Raw genomic sequence first — 19,181 nt, 5'->3', positions numbered from 1 at the left:
GGAATGGGCAAAAGGAAGTTTGACAACCCAAAAATCAGTAACAATTTCTTAATTAAGAGGTGACAAACAAGTTTTTCTTTACCTACTGTGAAACACAGAGATATTATTTAAGGATGGAAGTAACTCTCATAATTAAAGGTACAGCTAAGAAGTGGGAAGGAGAAGTCTATTCCAAGTGTAGTGGCATTGGGTAGGCTTTCAGTGAGAGCAAGGAAAGGTTTAGGGTTTGGTTTAGGGTTTTGGTTTTTTTTAAGGACAGCCTAATCAAGTTGCTTTTAACTGTTTTAAGGTTTTGCTGCAGGTCAGCACGTTTAAGTACATCATCCTGCTCCTTCTGTCTGGAACCATCTGTAACTAGTAGGCAGGTGCTGCTGCCATGAAGAACTTTGCAGTCTCCTTCCCATACCAACTCTGGCCTTCACCTGATGTTTGCAATCAGGTGAGAATACAACAGAATAACGCAATGATTGTGTTGTAACAGGAAAAAATAAAAAAGACTTGAAATAAACCTCCAAAATATTGTGAAATACTGACTTTTTGGTGTAGTGGCCAGTGCCTCCCTGTAACACCTAAGACTTTGCAGCACAACTGCACTGCTCCTGCTGCTCTGTGGGAACAAATGAAAGATGCTTTTAGAGATGTGAGAACTGGAAAAAACCACAAGAACAAAGAGATGATGGAAGAAAGTGATTTACTGACAGAGTTTGCCCCAGGAGAAACAGAGTCCAGGACACCATGCAAATAGATGCTGATTCCTGTTCCCTCCAGACACTGCTATCACTGCATCAGTCAGTCCCTGAGTGGGCTGTGACACACGACACTGCACAGGCAGCTGTCACCTCCACGGCTCACAAGAACAAGGGAACTTCTATATGCATCTTATAAAGGTTTTTCACAAAGCTTACATGAGCAATCACTGCAGAATAAGGCTGACTCGGGATAAACCAACCTCAATATTAAAATAAGCTCAACCACTGAGCTTCTCCACTAAGTCCTTGTGCACAAATTTGCTCAACTCAATGCTTCAGTTTCTCCACATCCAGATAAGAGCTTCTCACAAAGTTTGAACAACTAAGATTAAATATTTCTCTTTAAGTCTTCTTTTCTGTCAGAAGTAGCTCAACCCCTTGCATGCACATCACAGGGCTTACTATGGGTAAAGATCTCCTGATTAAGGAAAGTAAAATGGAAGGTTTTGACAGGGGCCTGTCATTTTAAACAACAGTTTAGCAGGGAGGGACTTTGGACATAAGCTGGCAGTCACAGTCAGTCCTTCACAGAGCTCAGAGCAAAGTCAGAGCATTTTGCCTCCTCCTGGCATTACAAACATGGACTTCTTACCTCACTGGTTATAGCTCTGCTGAGTAATGCCTTCAAGTACATCAGCTTCCAAAGGAGAAAAAAAAGATACCTGCTCCAAACAAATCAGCTCCTGTGTGAATGAATGCTCACCTGGGACAGGAGGTGACAAAGCAAAGGCCAAAAGCTCAGTCACACACACTCTGGCACCAGCCCAGAGGATGAAGCTGCTGGTTATTTTTAGGATGGATGGAAAACAGAAGATCTCTTCTATATGCACCCATGCGTGTACTTTTTATTTGGTTTTTTAAAACACACCCAAGTACTTCAGAGTACTCCAGCTTCCCCAAATACACCACAAGAACATCAGAAAGAATCTTACGAAGGAGAACGCTATTTGTCATCCAACACGCCCCACAGAGCCATGCACTTCAGCCTCTTCAGGTCTCCAGCGTGCAGTGCCCTCGCCTCGGATTTGTTCCCCACACCAGCACCAGGAGGAAGCCCGAGCGGGGGTTCCCCAGCCCCTGAACTAGACCCCACGTCCAGGACAGCCTGTTGTATTTCCAAGGGCGGCACCGATTCTCCTCAAAGGGCTCTCTGTGGGGCTGGTTTTGCTGAGCTGCTGGGCCAGCACGGCTCACACAGACCCCCACACGAACCGCCTCCTTGCGAGCCCCCGCTGCCCTTCCCGCCGCCGGGGCGCACCCGCGTCCCCCCAGAGCCCCCCGGGGCAGGGGCAGCTCTGGGGCGGGCGCCCCGAGCCCGGGCGCGCCCGTGGCTGCGAGAGCTGCGCGCCCCCCGCCCGGAGCGCTCGAGGCAGGAGCAGCCCCGGGAGCGGAGCAGCGCCCAGGGACCCCCGGCCCGCCGCCCACCCCGCCTCGAGGGAGGCTCCCGGCCCGGGAGCAGCCCCCGCCGTACTCACGGGCTCCGTCCGGCCCCGGGTAGCTCAGCACCAGCACGGGCAAGGCGGCCCCGCCGCGGGGCGCAGGGGGTCTCCACAGCCCGGGCGGCGCGGCCGCGGCGCCGCCTCCATGGCCGGGGTAGAGGAGGAAGAACGGCGGCGAGGCAGGGCGCGCCTCCTCCTCCTCCTCCGCCGCTGCCGCCGCCTCCCCGGGCTCGGGCCGCCGCTCCATGCCGGGGGACAGCTCCGCTTCGGCCCCGTCCCGGGAACTTTTCGCCGGCAGCGGCGGCAGCGCTGCCCGCTCCGCCTCCGCCATCGCCGCCCCGGCCCCCGCCCCGCCCCGCCCCGGCCGGGAAGCGCCGCGGCCGCCCCCGCCTCCGCCCCCGGGGGCTCCCCCCGCACCGCCGGGGAGCGGCTCGGCCCGGCCCGGGGGAAGCACGGCAGGTGACAACCACCCCGATAGCCGAGGGTGGAGGGGCTCTTACCCGTAAAGCGAAGCCAGGGCACCATCTCCTGCCTCCCCTTGGCTTTCCCCGGAGTGAGAGCTCATGGACAGCAGCGCTTTGAGATCCTGGGACAAAAGGCGACAAAGTCCAAGTATATTCCTTAGTATTAAAACTGCCAAATACAGCGTACTACTGGGAATTTCACTTGGGAGATTCTTTCAGAAGAGAAGGGAATTAATGTGGACTGTGGTGTTGTCAGCAGGCAGGAAGCACATAAATCTGCCAGTTTTTAAAGAACAGCCTGCCTTCCGTGCACTTGGGTTAAGGTGAAACACGTTGCTGCTTTCCTTTTAAATCTCACATTAAAATTGCAAAAGCAAAGCTGTAAAGGCTACTTATTTCTGGAGACTGATTTTCCAGTGCTGCCCCAAGTCATGCAACATGTTGCAACTAATTGAACAGATGCTTTAATCCACTTTACAAATCTCACAGCTGAATGTCTGAATTTCTACTTGCTAACAAGAGTAAAACAATGCCCAGACTGTGTGTGATGGAATATTATGGAACACAGCTAGGAAAACCTACACAGCTAGGAAAACCTTGACAAAATCTAAGGCAGCAGCAGATGTATTTCCATGTCAGTTATTCAATATATTTTCCTTGCCCTGTATAAACAGAATGTTCAGGCTGTGATGCAAAAAGCATTGTCCCGCTCTCTGCCACTGTACTTCTCTGCCCAAGCTTCCAAAGGCAGCCAGGCTTACTCTGGATGCTCATTGCCCCCCAAGGATTATGTCTTCTGGGTGCAGAAAAACAAAATAATAGCTCATACCTTAGAGCTTCCTACGCTTTGCCTATGTCAGTTTAAACAGGAATAATTTATGTGCAGGTGCAGGGAGGACTGACTATCCCTTGGATCACCGTGCTCCAGGTGAGCGGATGGAAAAGACCCAGAGCAGATACTTCCGTGGCTGTGAGGGTGATGGAGGTGAGACAAAGCTGTTACTGAAGTGAATCCCCACCTGCTTTAGGTGCTGCTGAGGCTGCCAGTCCTCTCCAAGCAGGACGCTGGCAAGGGCAAGTACCATCTCATGGCTGAAGCATTCCTTGGCAGTGTCAGCACCTTCTCCAGAAGCAGTACTGGAAAAGGAAAAAAGCAGCATTAACCAGGACTTTGATCCACTCCTTGCTTCTTTTCCTGATCACCTGTGGTTCTTGCTTGATTTCATGTGTCCATTTTCACAGGGATTTCCAAAACCTGTTCACCACTAGGAATTTCCCTTCAGCACAAAACATTACTGCAAGTATTTCTTAGAGACACTGTACAGTGTCCCCGCTCCCACAGCATTAATAATCACAGCCTTCCCGTGATCACCCATACATAAAAGCACACAGGAATGATGTTCATGGCTTTGTCCAATCTCTGAACTAACCAAGTAGACATAATGCCCGGTTAATCTTCATTAACCCAGGAGCTGTGCTGTGCCATCTGCCGGCAGGCAGGGCCGGGCCGCTGACCCGCCGCGTTCCCTCTGGCCTTCAGCCTTAATCCCAGTGTATCTGGGAATGTGTCTGTAATGGCACACCAATTTATTTCCCTTTTTTACTACTCAGATCTAAGTCGCCAGAATTTCGCTTGCCAGCTGCCCGGAGCTTTCCAAGGAAGCACAAAGCCAGATCCACGAGAGACCGTTAGCCCTTCATTTTTGCATCAAGTGTGAAATGTGCACAAGCAGGTTCTATAGTAATGAGATCAGGGAGCACCTCTGCTGGGTATTTTCCACATCCCATGTGATGCCTGTTACACAACACCATCCCTCCCCAGAAAAAGCACCTAAGCTGCTTTTTTGCCCAGCATCTTAACTCTTACTGACCTCTTGGCAGAGCCTCCGGAGCACAGCTCAGCATTATCAGTGGCAGCCTCCAATCATGATCCCAGTGGGGAGTTAAAGGTGGGAAAATTCTACTTCCCTCCTCAGCAAGGCCGGGACTCTTCTCCTTGGGAAGGAGCAGCCAACAGTGTTGCTCACAGTAAGGGCAGGTGAGTAAGCACAGCTCTAAGGAAAAGACCTGTTTGGTGCATCTGAGACAGAAAAGGACTGTTCCCATCTGCCCAGCTTAAGTTTATTGTGTTTCTACCTCTTCCTTCAACAAACAGCCTGGAAAATTACCAAAATATTCTCCAGCCAGCAGTGAACAGCATGTTCCTGGCAGAAACAGGCCTGGTGTGTCCAGGTTTACACAGGAACCCCATGAAAGCACATGTCACTTGCAGAGCACAAACAGAGCACCTGCATGTTTGAACTACAGAACCTGGCCCGTCACAGGATCAAGAGCACACACTCATATCTTGGCTTCCCCCAAGACCATCACACACACAAACCCCCCCCATGATATGCAATCACATTACTAGATAAAGTAGTTATTCCCCTGAAATAATTTCGTATGGAAAACTAATACCTTTCAGATGGTGTGGTACACAAACCAAGGCATGGGCTTGCTGAAACCTGTCCCAGACACAAGTCTAGGCTTTACCCAAGAGAGTTTTTGTTAAACTTCAGAATTATCACTCATTCTTTTTTTACAGCCCAGATTGGAACTGGCCATTTAGCTCCTGGCAAGCATTTCAGTGTGGCATTAAAATGCATTTACTCACGAGAAGGCATGGAAATAATCTCAACATCCTCAAAGTTTACCTGACCACTGAAGACATAAACCTTGCCCATCTGTAAGGCGGTCCTGTAGCAATGCTACTCAGTCCTGTAGCAGCAGATAACATTTAACATTTATCATAGGGGAAGTTAGTATGTTTATTACATACATGGTTATAAATTCCAGCGAAGTCCTTGCTTTGCTTCTCACTGAATTCAGGAAGGGAAACAGTATTTCAGACCACGTGGGACTAATTTAAGACAGCCTAAAGTAGTGCCCATACATTTAAGACCTAACAAAGGAGTTAATCAGAACAAACATTAACTATTAGCCACATCTCTGCAGCTCAACACAGGAACGGGATGGACCAGAATAAGACAGCAAAACACAGAAGGCAAGTGACAGCTGCTGCACCCCTTTCTCAACCCACCCTCAAGAGGTCCACCCATCCCATCCCATCTCCCCATCAGTCCCACATGGCCCATTTAATTCCCTTTGCCTGATACTACCCTTGCAATCTCTCAAGGCTTCCTGTTTATGGAAACATGACAGACCACAACAGAGGAAAATACCTTCAGACATGGGCGGGGTACGGAAAGGGCCCTGTGCCACTCAGAGATGGCACCTTCTAGAAAGCATCCTCTGAAAAACAGCCCACCCCACCCCCCGTTTCCTTAAGAATAAACCCCACGATATCGAGTATAAAATTTTTATTGGATTCAGTACTGCTACTCGCAGCTCTTACAAAAAAATAATTATCACTTAAGCTTCCTGCTTTTCTTAACCCCGGCCCGAATGCCAGACAGTTCCCCGGCATATCTGTGCAGCTCCCTCCGGACCTCGCGGACCTGGCCCTTACGGCGGATTTTGGCTCGCCGGAATTTCTCCCGATGCTTGACCCGGGGGTTGCGATCGATCTTCCTCCTTTTGGGCGTGAGGCCTTTGTTCTTGATCATCTGATAGGTCACCCCTCTCTTTTTACTGGGATCCTCTGCTTCCGACACCGCTGCTTCTTCAAGCACATCTTCGTCTCCAGCTCTCTTCCTCTTGAGTGCCAGCTTCTCCTCCATCATCCTGTAGTATTTTAGGGCAGCCTCCTCATCCAGCTCCGATTCATCTGATGATTCAGCAGCAGCAGCAGCAGCAGCCTGGCCATTAATAGCTGCAGGGGCATGTTTTGGTTTGTCTTTCTTGCCACCCATGGTGAGAAACACAGAGAACTTGTTTTCCTTCCGTAGCTTCTCTTCTTTCTTGTCATAGTAGTTCCTCAGAAGCATACGGACCTGTGGGGAAAGCCTTTGGTCTGTAACAGCGAGGTCATTGATGATATTTCTGTACGCCACCAGCCGTTCGATGACAGGGTGACTATGAACCGGCATCCTCTTGGATTTCAAAACCAGATAGAAACTGATATTGGCACAGTAGTTCAGGTAGAGATGATACTTTGTCTGCAAATAGCGACTGCCCTTCCCCTGGGGAATAGTGCCGTCTCTGACCATTTGCAGTAGTGGGTGCAACTCATCCTTGATCTCCATGAGCTTCACCTCAAAGTCCTCCATCAGCTGCAGGAGCTCCGGGGACTCCTGCTTCAGCAGCTTCAGCTGCTCCTTCTTGGAAAGGGCCTGCAGATCCTTATCAATCTTCTGCCCCTTGCTGTCGTGGGTTTTCTGCTGCTCAGCCAGGTAGCCCTGGATCATGTCCAGACCGTAATCATCCTCCCCCAAATCCCGCACCAACCGTCTCTGGATGACTTGAGCCTCCTGCTCCTCTTCCTCCTCCTCAGCATCGATTTCTTGCTGGCTCCTCTTGCCCTTGGCCTGGGCATCAGTCCCATAGTCCGTGTCATAGTAGAGCTGCTTGCGCTGGCCCCAGGAGAGCTCATGGGGGAGCTTGGCTTCCGGATGCCGCTCCTCCAAGTCGCTTTCCATGGACAAGTCCCCCTCTTCATCCTCAGCATCATTTTCATCTTCCTCATCTTCTCCATTCTCATCCTCCTCTGCGCTGTACTCCACAAAGGGATTCCGCTCCTGCGTCTCCTCATCCTCATCCTCATCATCCTCATCCTCCTCCTCCTCCTCGCTGTCCTCGGGCAGCTGCAGCCCCAGCACCTCCTCCTCTTCCTCTTCCTCACTGTCCCCGGCCTCATCGCCGCTGTCCAGGGCGGCCATCACGGCGCGGAACTGCTCCTCGTGGAAGCGCTCCACATCGTCCGCCAGCTCCTCGGGGCCGGCGCGGCCGCCGGGCGCCTCGGCGGGCTCATCGGCGGGCTCATCGGCGGGCTCGGCCCGCGGCCGCAGGACGGTGCCGCGCCGGGTCCGCATGGCTCCCACCGCCGCCTCCGCCGCGCTTCCCCTTCCGCTGCGTCCCTTCCGCCCGCTCCCGAGCTCTTCCTGTTCCAGGGCCGGAGCGTGTTCACGCCCCCGGGGAGACGGGGGTTGCCCCGGGAAGCCCGCGGGGAGGAGGGGCTTCAGCCGTGGCAGCTCTCAGCAGGCGGTAATGCCACGTGGAAAAATAAAGAAAAAGCCTTTTATGTCCTCCTCAGGGATTTTTCTTCCTCTAGAAGTCCAGCCATGTACAGCTGCTGTCTGTGCCGTCATCTTCCAGCAAAGAGGAAAAAAACAGATGGAAAACACACCTGACACCTGTGTCCTTGTAACCAAGACTTGGTACTCAGTTCCCTACGACCAGATCAAACCGCAGAGAAGCAGAAGTATTTGCAAACCTCCCTGGACACTTCCGAGGTGCACACATGAACTCTCCGAATCTTTCCCGTTACCGAGTCGCACTTTTACAGGGATACAGGCAGCTGCGGCAAGAGCCGGGCCTGTTCCCGGGGGCTGCGGGGCAGCTTCAGGCTGCACAGCTCGGCAGCTGCTGCTTCATCGCCTCGGCACTCCTTGAATCCATCCCCTTATGCCAAGAGGTGCATGTGTCCCAGAAAAGAAGCGATTCTGATTTTTCAACACTTGGGGTTCCCTCACTAGGCGGGCTTTTAATGCAATCTCTACTTATTTGCCTCTGCATTCTCATCCTGTGTTTTTGTGGGTCTGTCAGCCATGACGGAGCACCAGCCCAGCCTCCCACCCTTCCCAAGGGAAAATGACATTAATACTGGGCCACAGGGAAGCGGTCTGCTTTTATGAGCTGCAGGCAGCCCTGCCACAAGAACGGAGTAATTAGACACAGGCATTAGTGTAGTCCAAACTGAGAAACCCAAAGGCTGATAAATTAGGCACGCACACGTCCCGGCAAGAGCAGTTCTGTGTACAAGTGCAGGTGCTTTTCTCTCACCACAGAACAGGTGCGGGTGTATTTATAAATGCTCCTGTCCACCTTTTTGTGGAAAAAAACAGGTCAAGCAAATATTCAAATTTGCTGAAACAGGGTGGAGTGCACAGCTTTATTCACTTTCTTGGATTCTGATTGATCTGGTGGCAAACAGGTCTCCGTTTTGACTTTCTGACACACTCAGCCTCTTCACATGGTCACCTCTGGGTCAAAACTTTCTTGCACAAAGACAGGTTTTGCCTCAGACCCCTTTTCCAAATCTGTCCCAGCCAGTTTTCAGCCATCGCCTCCCTGGATACGGGCCTGTAAAAGAAAGAGCAACAAGAACAACTTGGGTCTGGAGACACACAGCATCCCTTACATTTGGTAGCGATACCTCGGTGGAAATCCTCACTTGATACTTGGCCACTAAATACAGGTGTCCCTGGTGATCAGGTTTTGTCATCTGGCTGCTCAGTCCTGTTGGCTTTTTGTGTGAATCCAAGCAGAGACATCTGCAGACAGTTCCTGCCAGGTTGAAATTCCAGATAACTTTTGTAGCTGGGACTTAGAGAAACCCAGGCCTTTCTCATGTCCCTGACCTTGATAGTTTCCATCTTAAGTGTCCTAATTTTTTTCAAGTCTGCCCTGTCAAAAATTAGCATACTAACTTCCACTTGGACTCTGTTGGATTTAAATGGAATTGACATGTCTCCCAATCCAAAGTTAATTTCCACGAGCAGGAAATAATCTATGTCTATTCAAACCTTCTCCAGGACTTAGTGAAAACATCATCCACTTCTGGTGAAGCTGGAGATGATCTCCAGCATGAGTTGGTTGATCCAGGAGCTGCCTGAGCCAAACCAGTGTGCTGTAAGCATCATGGAATCACTGCTACCAAGACAACCATCGGGGAATGCTGCTGGTCTGTTTAGATGCACCACTCTCTTGGCTTCCCAATGAGCAAGGAGGAGCAAAGAGAAGCACAGAGCAGACTGCTCACGGATAGTGTGTTATGTGGAGGGGCCCTGTGCCTTGGTGTTGTCCTACTCACCCAGCACAGCAAGGACACACAGCAACAACTATTTTGCTCACTTCACTCAGGCACCTGCCCAGCTTCTGACCTGGAAAATCCTAGTTCACCATGTCCAAGGCCAACTGGAAGCACAGGACATGTGAACGGAGACTGAAACCACAGGGCTGGTTCCCATTTCTTTTCCAATTCTCCATTATTCCATCTCTAGCCTCTGCCCTGCAGGGAGGTTGGGAGTCCAGCTCCCCGCTCAGCCTCTTGCCAAATGCCTGCTCCGCCAGATAAAATTCCAGAAGTCATCCAGTAAAACAGGAGTAATCCATAAAAATAACAGCCCATAGCATAACCCTTCCTCTCAAGAGCTTTCTAGCTAGAAATCCCCAGAGCCATGCAGGTGGCTGAAGGGACTGAAAATAGCTCTCATGTCATCATATCCAGACCAAGGGACTGTACACACACGTGTAGATTTAGCAACCGAAATCCAGATATGCTGAGTACCAGCAGCCAGGGAAAACCACCAAAGTGAACAGAAAGACACAGGTATAATTCTGCTCAGTCTTTGCCTTGACATTTGAAAATACTCTCCTTGCATTTTCCCAGTCCCATATTTTTTATTAGTGCAGCTTGGCAAAACAGATCAGAGCCAGCCTCCCTTGCATGTGCTCTGTCCTGGTGCCAGCACCCTCCCTTCTTGTATAATTCTAGAAAAATTCTTACAGAAAAGGGTGACTGAAACAAACAGTACTTCAGACAGACATCCCTATCAACCCAGGTGAGCCAGTTTTATTTTTTACCTTCTGCCAGAAATGGGGCACAGGGAACATCTTGCACCTGTCTCAGAGAGAGGGCTGCATAAAAGTGTTAGCAATGCTTTCTGGGGTGGGCAAAGGAAACACCCCCAAATTTTTTCTCTGCTAAAGACAGATCTCTAACGAGAACACAGGGTTTGTAAAGAACTATGGCAGAACCCAAAGCCCTGCAAGGAGCTGGGCTGTGACCCGTCGTCCCCCCACGTCCCATGCTCCCCTTGCACACGAGTGCTGCTGATGTAACCTGAAAGCTCATTGCATCATGCAGCTGCAGGGTGAGGGGTTTGTGCTTGGGGAAAACCTCAGGGCACACAGCCAGGGGGCCCAGAACAGTTCTGGGCTTAGGGAGCCAGCCAGCAGGGTCTGGAAAAGGAAAGACAGCCTGCAAAGTGACAGGAACCAGGATGCCTGGCAGCATTGCCAAAAGAGTTCAGCCTCTTGAAGAAGGCTGGCAAGAGCAAGCAAGCCCTTGCTAAGCCTGGGCTTCCCTTAAAAAGTGGCTTTTTCTGTACAAGATACACGCAAATGCTGCAGAGACAGCTCTGGCCATTATAGGCTACATTGCAACACTGGCTCTTCAGAAGTTACACAAATGATCCCAAATCTGGGACAAAACAAAAAAAAATCCCAGGCCTTCTCCAGTACTGCCCTCCATCAGGAAAAGTCTGCAATACCCCAGGGTTTCCCTGGGACCTGACTCAGGACCTCTCATAAACACAAATCCCATGGAGTCCCCTTGCCATTCACAAGGAAGTGAACTCCTCAAAGCAGGAGCTGCAGTTGCTGTGCCTCTTTCACCCCTGCCCTGTCACCTTTCCTGCTTTGACTGCAGGTTCTCTGGGGGCAGGTCCAGCCCTGGTTGGCACAGAGATGGTCCAAACAGGATTCTGATTTTGAAGCCTGAAGTGGTTTTTTAATAGGACTCACGGGATTTTTAAGTCTGATTTCTCAAAATTAGGAGCCAGAGCTGTGGGTCTTGGACTTTTGTACCTTCCACCAGCCCTGATGGCAAGATGTCCCCTAAGGGCTTGGGTAGTTTTGCACCTCCTTGTACTCAGCAGCTCTGTTGCCTGTTGGTGAAGAACAGAAAAAAGCACAACAAAAATGCAACCCCCTGCTCCCTTCCCCTCCGAAAGCCAGAGGTCTCGATGCATTAACACACCTGGTTTCAGTCCCCAGCCACATTTTCCAGTGTTGGCTGGGCTGTTTATTTTAGGAAACCAATTTGCACACGCCCTTATAGGCAGAGTCAGGCTCTCCACTCACATTCTTCAAAAGAAGGGAAGGCGAGATGAAGAGCTCTTTGTTGCTGTGCGTGGCCTTGGCCGTCTCCTTGGGGATCGTCCTTGTGGCAGGTAGGTGAGCATTGAAGAGATGGAAAATTGGGATTAAGACATCAATGGCAGGTTTTGTGTAATTTACCCTAAATTATTCTAACAGTCAGAGGTCAAACCTCAAAGCCTGCTCGAGCAGCCGTGCTTCAGTGGTGCTTGGACACCTCAGGGTGTTTCTGCATCAGAGCTGTGTAGTTTTAATTGCTGCCTGGAGGATAAAGGGATGACTAGCTCCAAATTTAAGACTTGATAATTAGCCATTTTTTATCAGGTTTCTGAAGCAATAAACTGCAAATGTGCACGCTTGCTTTTCTGCAGTCCTAGGGAGCTTGAAGGCTCTTACCTGCTAGATCTAAAGGCTTCCAAAATCTTCTGGTAATCCTGTCGTATGGCCGCAGCCAATTTGTTCCTATTAAACTGTAGCTTATTATGTAACTCCACTGAATTTCTTGGAAACTCTTGATTTCAACTGAGCTCAGCCTGTCCTCCCAGGACACTCCTCAGTGTGGGTCTCAGGTCTCTATACAGTCTGAATCCATCCTGCTGCACGTGGTGGATCTGGTCTGCAGGATCGAATCGGTGCTCAGGGATAACCATCCCAAAAGCACGGACAGCTGCATCCCTGCATTTCCTGCAGCTTTTGGAAGAGGGCATCTTATTGCTTACCCCAGGCAATTCTGTTGGGCTTCACGGTGTATCACAGGACAATGCAATACTGGAAGATGAGAAATTTTGTCCAAAACACAGCCACATAAGTCATGAGGAGGGAGGGAACAGCTTAGGGCAGTAACTCAGGCACCAGGAAACCCAACCTGCAGACATTTAGAACAGCATTAGCAAATTTTGCATTTATATACCTTCTCCCCAAGGGGACTTTACTGGGTGACACGTGGAGATGCTGCTGATAAAATCACATTTTTTGAGCTTTGTAATCTTAAATGAAAAATTGATGGAGCACCAGTAATTTGAACAGTGAAACCAAGAGCATAACACAAGGAATTAAATCAGGGCAGTATTTTTAGAGCAGTCAGAAAAACCTGCATATGCATAAGATTGTGTTAATCTAATTTTAGAATTAAAGCCTGCTCTCATAGGTTTTGGGACAACCCAAAAGCCAATAGGATCTGACTTGAACATTGGCTTTGGATTAAGGGTTTGGGAAGAACTGCACACAGTGTTATGTGGAACGCAGCACAGACAGCAGAGGAGGACCTGTGTGATGGACAAGAAGCCAGAGACTTCCCTTGAGCCAAAAGAAAGGCCAAGACAAGGAGCCAGAGACTAGGGAGGCTTTTCTGGGAGGCTTCTGCATCAGAGGGAAGAACTCATATGGAATGATGAGTTGGCAGAGAAGAAGCTTGGAGAACAAGCTAGGAAAGTGATTTCCTTCCCAAGCTAGACACTCCATAGAGAATCTTATCCAGCAGGTATACTGCTGCCAAAGGCCACAGACAGCACTTGTAACCAGCAGCCCAACTCTAGGGTCACTGAGGCATCATTTTACACAAGATCGGTACCTTTTTCACAGTTTTGGTGCCTGTAACAATCTCAGAAAACCTGGAATGGAAGCAAACGAGACCAGGATATTATAGGGGCAGGAAGGACCAAAGCTTTTAAGTCCAAGTGACTCCAAAATCCTTTATAGACATGATTAACACAGATGTTCTCAGCCTGTTTCTTTTTTCTCTCTATGATTAAACCAAGGGACAAGCAGAGCAGGCAAGAACCCAGAACTGAGCTCCATCTGAGCCCAGTACACACTGTCCCCATATGACAAAAATCACTGGGTCTGGTATTCTACGCAGGCTGAAGGTGCTTAGCAAGAATGATGCTGCAAGGTGATGGCTGTGAACTTGATTTCAGCAGCATTTAGAAATCCAGAGGGATGTAAAAACAACACATAAAAGCAAGACTGGCTTGTTACGGGTGAAGAGACCAGCGTCTGGGTTGGGGAAAACAAACCAGCAAAGAACGAACTATTTCAAATCCATCTACTCACAGTAAAGCAGCATTGCACTGCATCAGGAAAATCCCAAAAGCCTCTGGGTGACACCTGGCATGTTTTAGCCTGCTTTGACTGAGTTTCATACCGAGTAGCATGCCAGAAGCAGCAGTTTGGAGAGGTAAATCAGGACTGGAGTTTTCCCTGCAAACCGCAAGCATCATCAGGGCCACCTGCCTTTCCCTGCCAGGTCAGGGGGCTGCCTCCTTGCTGGGTCCTGCTGTGCTTTTTGGCATCTGTTACCCTAGGAACCTGAAGGACAAGATACCACTCAAGGAAAACTGACACATCTGCCACATTGGCAAGGTCAGAGATATCTATTTAGAGGTCAGATCCAAACTGGGGTTTGGGTTGCTGGAACAGTCTTGGTGCTTGACAGAGGAACGACTTAACCAATTCTTGGTAAAAGAGCACTTCAGTCACCAGATGTGGCTAAAAGTCTCGTTTTACAAGCAATTCCTTCATGTTTGTTCCTCACGAACCAAAACGTCCAGGTTCCTAATCTTGTCCTTTCCAGTCCCACCACGTCCACATACAACAGCACACTGAGCTGAGCAGGAAGACAGCTGAACTCATCTTTGCTAAGAGACTCACTTGTACCTGCTGCAGCCTGGACTTTAATCAACCCAGGTGCCTTAGTGGTGCATTCCTGGCATTTTTGTCCCTTGGCTTTCTGCTAGAGCAGCTTTCAAGGATTTTGTTCTTCATTCTGGGATTGTATATCCTGTGCTTGCAGGTTATCCAGTGGGCCCCACCAATGCGGAGTACGTGCTGGTCAATAATAAGTGTCAGTGTGTAACAGTGACCTCAAAGTTTGTCCCCTCCAAAGAAAATCCTGATGAAGAAGTCCTGGAAAGAAACATCCGCATCATGTAAGTGGCAGCCAAGTATTTCAGGGCGATGGTGAGCAGGGGATGCAGTGTTGAGTTTTCTTTGCATTGGTTCTTATGTCCCAGCACCGATGAAGCAAACAGCTTGTCACATGCACTGCTTTCTGTGGTATCCTGAATATTTCCCTCTGCTTAGTGCTTTTCTACTTCACATGAACCTCTCTGGTGTTTGTCCCTTGAGATACAAAAAGCATCTCCATGTTTTAAGCAGACCAGTAGTAACTTGACAAAATAGGCTGGGGAAGTAGAGCATGACCTGTCAAAAGTTGATCTAACCTGAAATCAGATTGGGCACATGACACTGGATTGGCTTCCTGACCTGACAGAAAGCCTGGGAAAATAGTTAGTGCCTAAACTATCAGTTTAGGCCTAAACTGATAAACTATCAGTTCATGCCTAAACTATCTGTCTCCCATGAGACAGAGCTCAGTTCAAGAGTAGGACTTTGTCCTGTCCTCTCCACCCACACAAACGCAACAGAAGTGTGTGTGTCTCTGGGAAACAAGGACCAGCTTAAGCCCAGAGCTGCAGGAGCGCTGGCAGAGCTCACAACGGGAGAACCACTAGTTAAACATCGCTGTCCATCAGTCTCAAGCATCTGCCAGCTCGGAGTTTAACAGATGTTAACACTATCTGTCAGTCCTGTCACCTTGCAAGTGGCACTTACATCAATTGCTACAGTGCTGTTGGGGAGGGCTGTTGCGTTTGAGGGTGCAGAGGACCAAGATCTCCTGTTTTCCTGGGATTTGATTCGGAGAAGGGTCAGAATGAAAATAACCTGAAGAAGAAGATGAGAGTTTAGAATTGCTCACAACAGAGCAGACTCTGTTTAATAAGCAGTTTTCATGAGAGTCATTCTCTTCCCATCTTTGCAGAGTCCCCCTGAAGGCTCGGGAGAACATCTCTGACCCCTTGTCCCCGCTCAGGACCACTTTTGTCTACCGCTTGAGTGAGCTGTAAGTAGTTTTATTTCCTAACTTCACTTCCCAAGACTTAACCTGCAGCAGCTCTAAAAGATGCTTGAGGACCAGATGTTCCCCTGGAACACCTAGAAAGGGCACAGCACTCCTCTGGCTCTAGCTGCAGATGAGCAGGGAAGATTTGGGGTTTGGCAGGGGCATCCTTTCATCTAACTCCTCACACTTGTTCTATTTTCCATCTCTTCCAGCTGCAAAAATTGTGACCCTGTAGAAATTGAGCTGGGTGGGGGGATCCACCAGGCCCAGCAGGGCAACTCCTGCGAGGAACCGCAGACCTGCTACACCTACGACAGGAACGAGTGCTACAGCTCCCCTGTGCCACTCCTGTACCACGGGGAGGTGAGGCAGGTTCCAGCAGCTCTGACGCCGGCATCCTGCTTCGCCGAGTAGCTCAGCTCTCTGCTGTGCTAGAGCCTTGGTGCCCCCCTGTTCCTCTCCAAAATCTATGTATAGCACCACAGTACCTGGATGACAGCACCCAAATGCCAGCTCCTACAGTAACCCAACTTGTCTCCTCCCATTTCCAACCTCAGACTCGTGCCATCTCCCCAGAGCAGCTCCTGGTTGTCAAACTCCCTTCCCATGTCCCTGGCACGTACCTGTAATGCCATTTTGTATCTCAGACCACACAGAGCAGATCCCCGGCAGATGTAAGGCAGTCATTCCCTTGAAGTCAGGAAAACGACACTGATTTGCAGCTCTGGGGAACCTGTCTTTTTCAGTCCCCTGTGTGTCCTCCCCCCAGCAAGGCTGCTACAGACATCAGCAGGAGTGTCTGTGCCCTTCCCTCCCTGAGCAATCTAAAGCAATCTCTGCACAATCTTCATAAAAGGCCTTTGATGACATTAGCAGCATTTATGCCCTTAGAAGAAAGTTGTAAAACCATATTTGAGAGAGCAGATGAGGGACCCTTCTAGCACCTGGGCATCTGCAAGCTTCCAGTTCTCACAGATTCAGAGAAGATCAAAAGACGCCGCTACCCTGAAGTGTTTTGCAAAGTTGCCAAGCCCTCAGCTGTGCCAGGAATACTCAACTCTTCTGGGAGATGTTGGGCATTTCACTTTCTCCACTGCTTTACTGATACTGATGCCTTCTTCCACCCCTGCTCCTGGTTCAAATGGTGGAAAAAAAAAAAAATCAAGTTGGCTCAAATTTCTTTTCTTGTTCCTCATTTTGCATTTAAAACCTCAAAAAATTCTGTGAAGGGGACATAAATTGCTGGAGTGGGACCCTAGTTCAGGGTTCAGAATTGGAGCAATGAAACAGCAAAAACCTTATTCCCATAGTAGTAGCTTTGTTAGTGAAACATTCAATAAACTTTTTTCTGCATCAGTCTGTGTGTTCTATTCCAATTCAATAAGAAGGCATGAGAAGAAGCCAAACCTATAATCATATTCTTTTCTCTTTCACAATGAATCAAACTCTCCCTAAATAACTGCTTATGTTTACAGGCAAAGCCTCCCAAAATACCAGAATAGAAATATTTCCATGCACTTACAGAACTTCTGACAGATTGAGGCTGAACTGGCTTATCATTTTAGGATCAGCTCTGCATCACTGAGCTGCTTTGAGGCCCTGGGAATCAGTGCAGGGTGAGAGTCTCAAAATCCAAACATCACCTAAATTCACTCTTCAAACTGCAATCCACAGATCAGAAGTTTTCATCACCTCTGAATAAAGTACTTTTAAGACAGATCTGGGGGATATTCTTTCACATGAAAGGTGTCTGTCCTAAAGAAGAAATCTTGTGGGGCCAAATTTTGAAGAGCAAAGGGGTAAAAAAGGACTGACCCAAATTATTCTGATGTTATGTCAGAGTTATGAAAAATGCATTTGTAAAAATAACATTTTCCCCCTCCTTCATGCAAAAATAAGCCAATTCAAATAAATGCCAAGAGCAGAGAGCCTCTTGGCAGACTAAGTATTGCAGTGGGCACATAAAACTCACCAAAATTTGTCTCAAAGACATTTTCATCTTCAAAATCCTGGTGTTCCCCGGTCTCAGAATGCTGTGACATTACAAGTTACTAGGTTAGAGCTATGAAGTAAAGTCTGAGAGGGAGAAATTAGAGTTCTTTTCCATGTCACCTCTTTAATCCTCATCAGACATGGAAAGGTATTAATTCAAAACTAATATTTTGGGGGTACTTAAGCAGCCTTTAGAAAGCCAGTTCATAATTTCAAACAAACCTTTGCTATTCAGTTACTACTAAGAACATGCTGGGTTTGACCTTTAAAAAATTATTTGCAGCAAGTTCCTCCCCTCAGAGGAAGAAACGTTTGTGTTTCAGGCAAAGGAATGCCACAGCGAGCAAAGCTGAGGCTGAAAGTCCTCTGGTTCCACACAAATACCTCACATCAGCACCGTCAGCTGGACTGTTCTTCTCCCCCTGGAGCTGCAAGTGACTGTGCAGTTTGTCAAGCCACTCCTGTAACATAGTCCTGTTCCCTTGAACAAAACAACACAGTTCCTGTGTCTCAAGTCTGCAAATAATTTATGAGTCATGACCCAGAAATAAATATTTCTGTTGGACTTAGAGATCTGATATTTTTAAAAGGAAAAGAACATTGACCCTGTTCTCAATTGCAAAGTTACAAGTATTAAGTCAAGGAAGACAAATTTCCTACAGCAATTGAAGGCCAGGAATTGACATAGAGTTTAAATGAAGTGTTGGCAATCAAATACATTAAATGTGTTCAAGTAAAACCTCCTGGATGTTGTAAAAACTTGAACTCTATAGCTTTTGAGGGAACATGAAGCCGGGGGGTGATTGCAGCAAGGGCAAAAGAGAGCCAGGAGCTGCCCATCTCCAAATTCCCACCCTAACATCAAGTGCAATTCTACCCCATCCATGAACTCCGCAGCTCCAATACTGCTTAACTCATTGAAAAAATCAAGAAATACAGTGCAGAGAAACATCTTAGTGCCCTAATAGCAACTTTAGTAACAGCTTCCCCTTTTTTTGGTTTCCAATGGAGCCTGATTGACCTTAAGAACAAAACCCATTCTTTCAAGTTTGAGTGTTTTGGGGTCTCTGTTTTGCTTGTTTTAGGGCATGTTTAACTCATGTATCAACTATGCAACAAAGGGAAAACCTTCCAACATACTGTCATACAAGAAGTCCCTACAACAGGTAATCATTCCATACTGGAAAACAATTAATTAAAAATGAAGGAAAACCCCCTAACTTGTTCTCTATAATCCCAACAACAGACACACCCATGTTTAGAAGCTTTGAATAGAAACAAAAAAAGATGCCTTAAGGAAGAAAACCAGCTTTTCTCTTTCAATTAAACACAATGTAAACAAAACCTGTCAGCTTCTTATTCTCCAAAAAGAAAAATTAAAGCCTAATAAACACACATAGAGCTCAAAAAATTATGCAAGCAAAAAAATTTGCGGCTTATTCCATACCTCAACCAACAGTACTTTGTTTAAATTCCTTGTGTAGTGTGTCAACTAAGCAAAGGTACACAAAATGTGCTACTTAGCTCACAAAGTGACATAAAAAGTCAAACCGATAGTTTTTTCCTTAATATTAGCACTTAGGCTCACTAACACAGC

The 19,181-nt window shown here is 48.3% G+C and overlaps 3 protein-coding genes across 9 annotated transcripts in view; 1 reads left to right on the top strand and 2 right to left on the bottom strand.

The window, feature by feature from the left end:
• The window catches only part of RUFY3 (RUN and FYVE domain containing 3), a 32,841-nt gene extending 29,067 nt beyond the window's left edge, over positions 1 to 3,774 (bottom strand). For 5 of the 7 annotated variants that reach the window (XM_042026925.1, XM_042026926.1, XM_042026933.1 and 2 more), the window contains exon 1: positions 2,225 to 2,534. In XM_042026925.1, the coding sequence (XP_041882859.1) occupies positions 2,225 to 2,519 (295 nt within the window). In that variant the 5' untranslated portion in view covers positions 2,520 to 2,534. Of the gene's footprint in view, positions 1 to 2,224; positions 2,535 to 2,688; positions 2,774 to 3,671 lie in introns of those variants that run through there. The other 2 variants (XM_042026929.1, XM_042026930.1) reach the window with 2 other exon arrangements.
• A 2,222-nt stretch (positions 3,775 to 5,996) lies between these two features.
• Positions 5,997 to 7,662, bottom strand: UTP3 (UTP3 small subunit processome component). Its single transcript, XM_042026938.1, has one exon. The coding sequence runs from the start codon at positions 7,620 to 7,622 to the stop codon at positions 6,060 to 6,062; it is 1,563 nt and encodes a 520-aa protein (XP_041882872.1). The 5' UTR covers positions 7,623 to 7,662; the 3' UTR covers positions 5,997 to 6,059.
• A 4,023-nt stretch (positions 7,663 to 11,685) lies between these two features.
• On the top strand, positions 11,686 to 16,948 carry JCHAIN (joining chain of multimeric IgA and IgM). The gene is made up of 4 exons (XM_042026942.1): positions 11,686 to 11,765; positions 14,483 to 14,618; positions 15,512 to 15,592; positions 15,805 to 16,948. Exons 1-4 carry the CDS (start codon positions 11,702 to 11,704, stop codon positions 16,004 to 16,006), a joined length of 483 nt encoding a protein of 160 aa, XP_041882876.1. The 5' UTR covers positions 11,686 to 11,701; the 3' UTR covers positions 16,007 to 16,948.
• The last annotated feature ends 2,233 nt before the right edge of the window (positions 16,949 to 19,181 follow it).

This window comes from Corvus kubaryi, unplaced genomic scaffold (genome assembly GCF_017639235.1).
Source record: "Corvus kubaryi isolate FWS band 111438036 unplaced genomic scaffold, C.kubaryi_AGA036_p1.0 37292, whole genome shotgun sequence".
NCBI lineage: Eukaryota > Metazoa > Chordata > Aves > Passeriformes > Corvidae > Corvus > Corvus kubaryi.
This window is presented reverse-complemented; position numbering and strand designations above follow the sequence as displayed.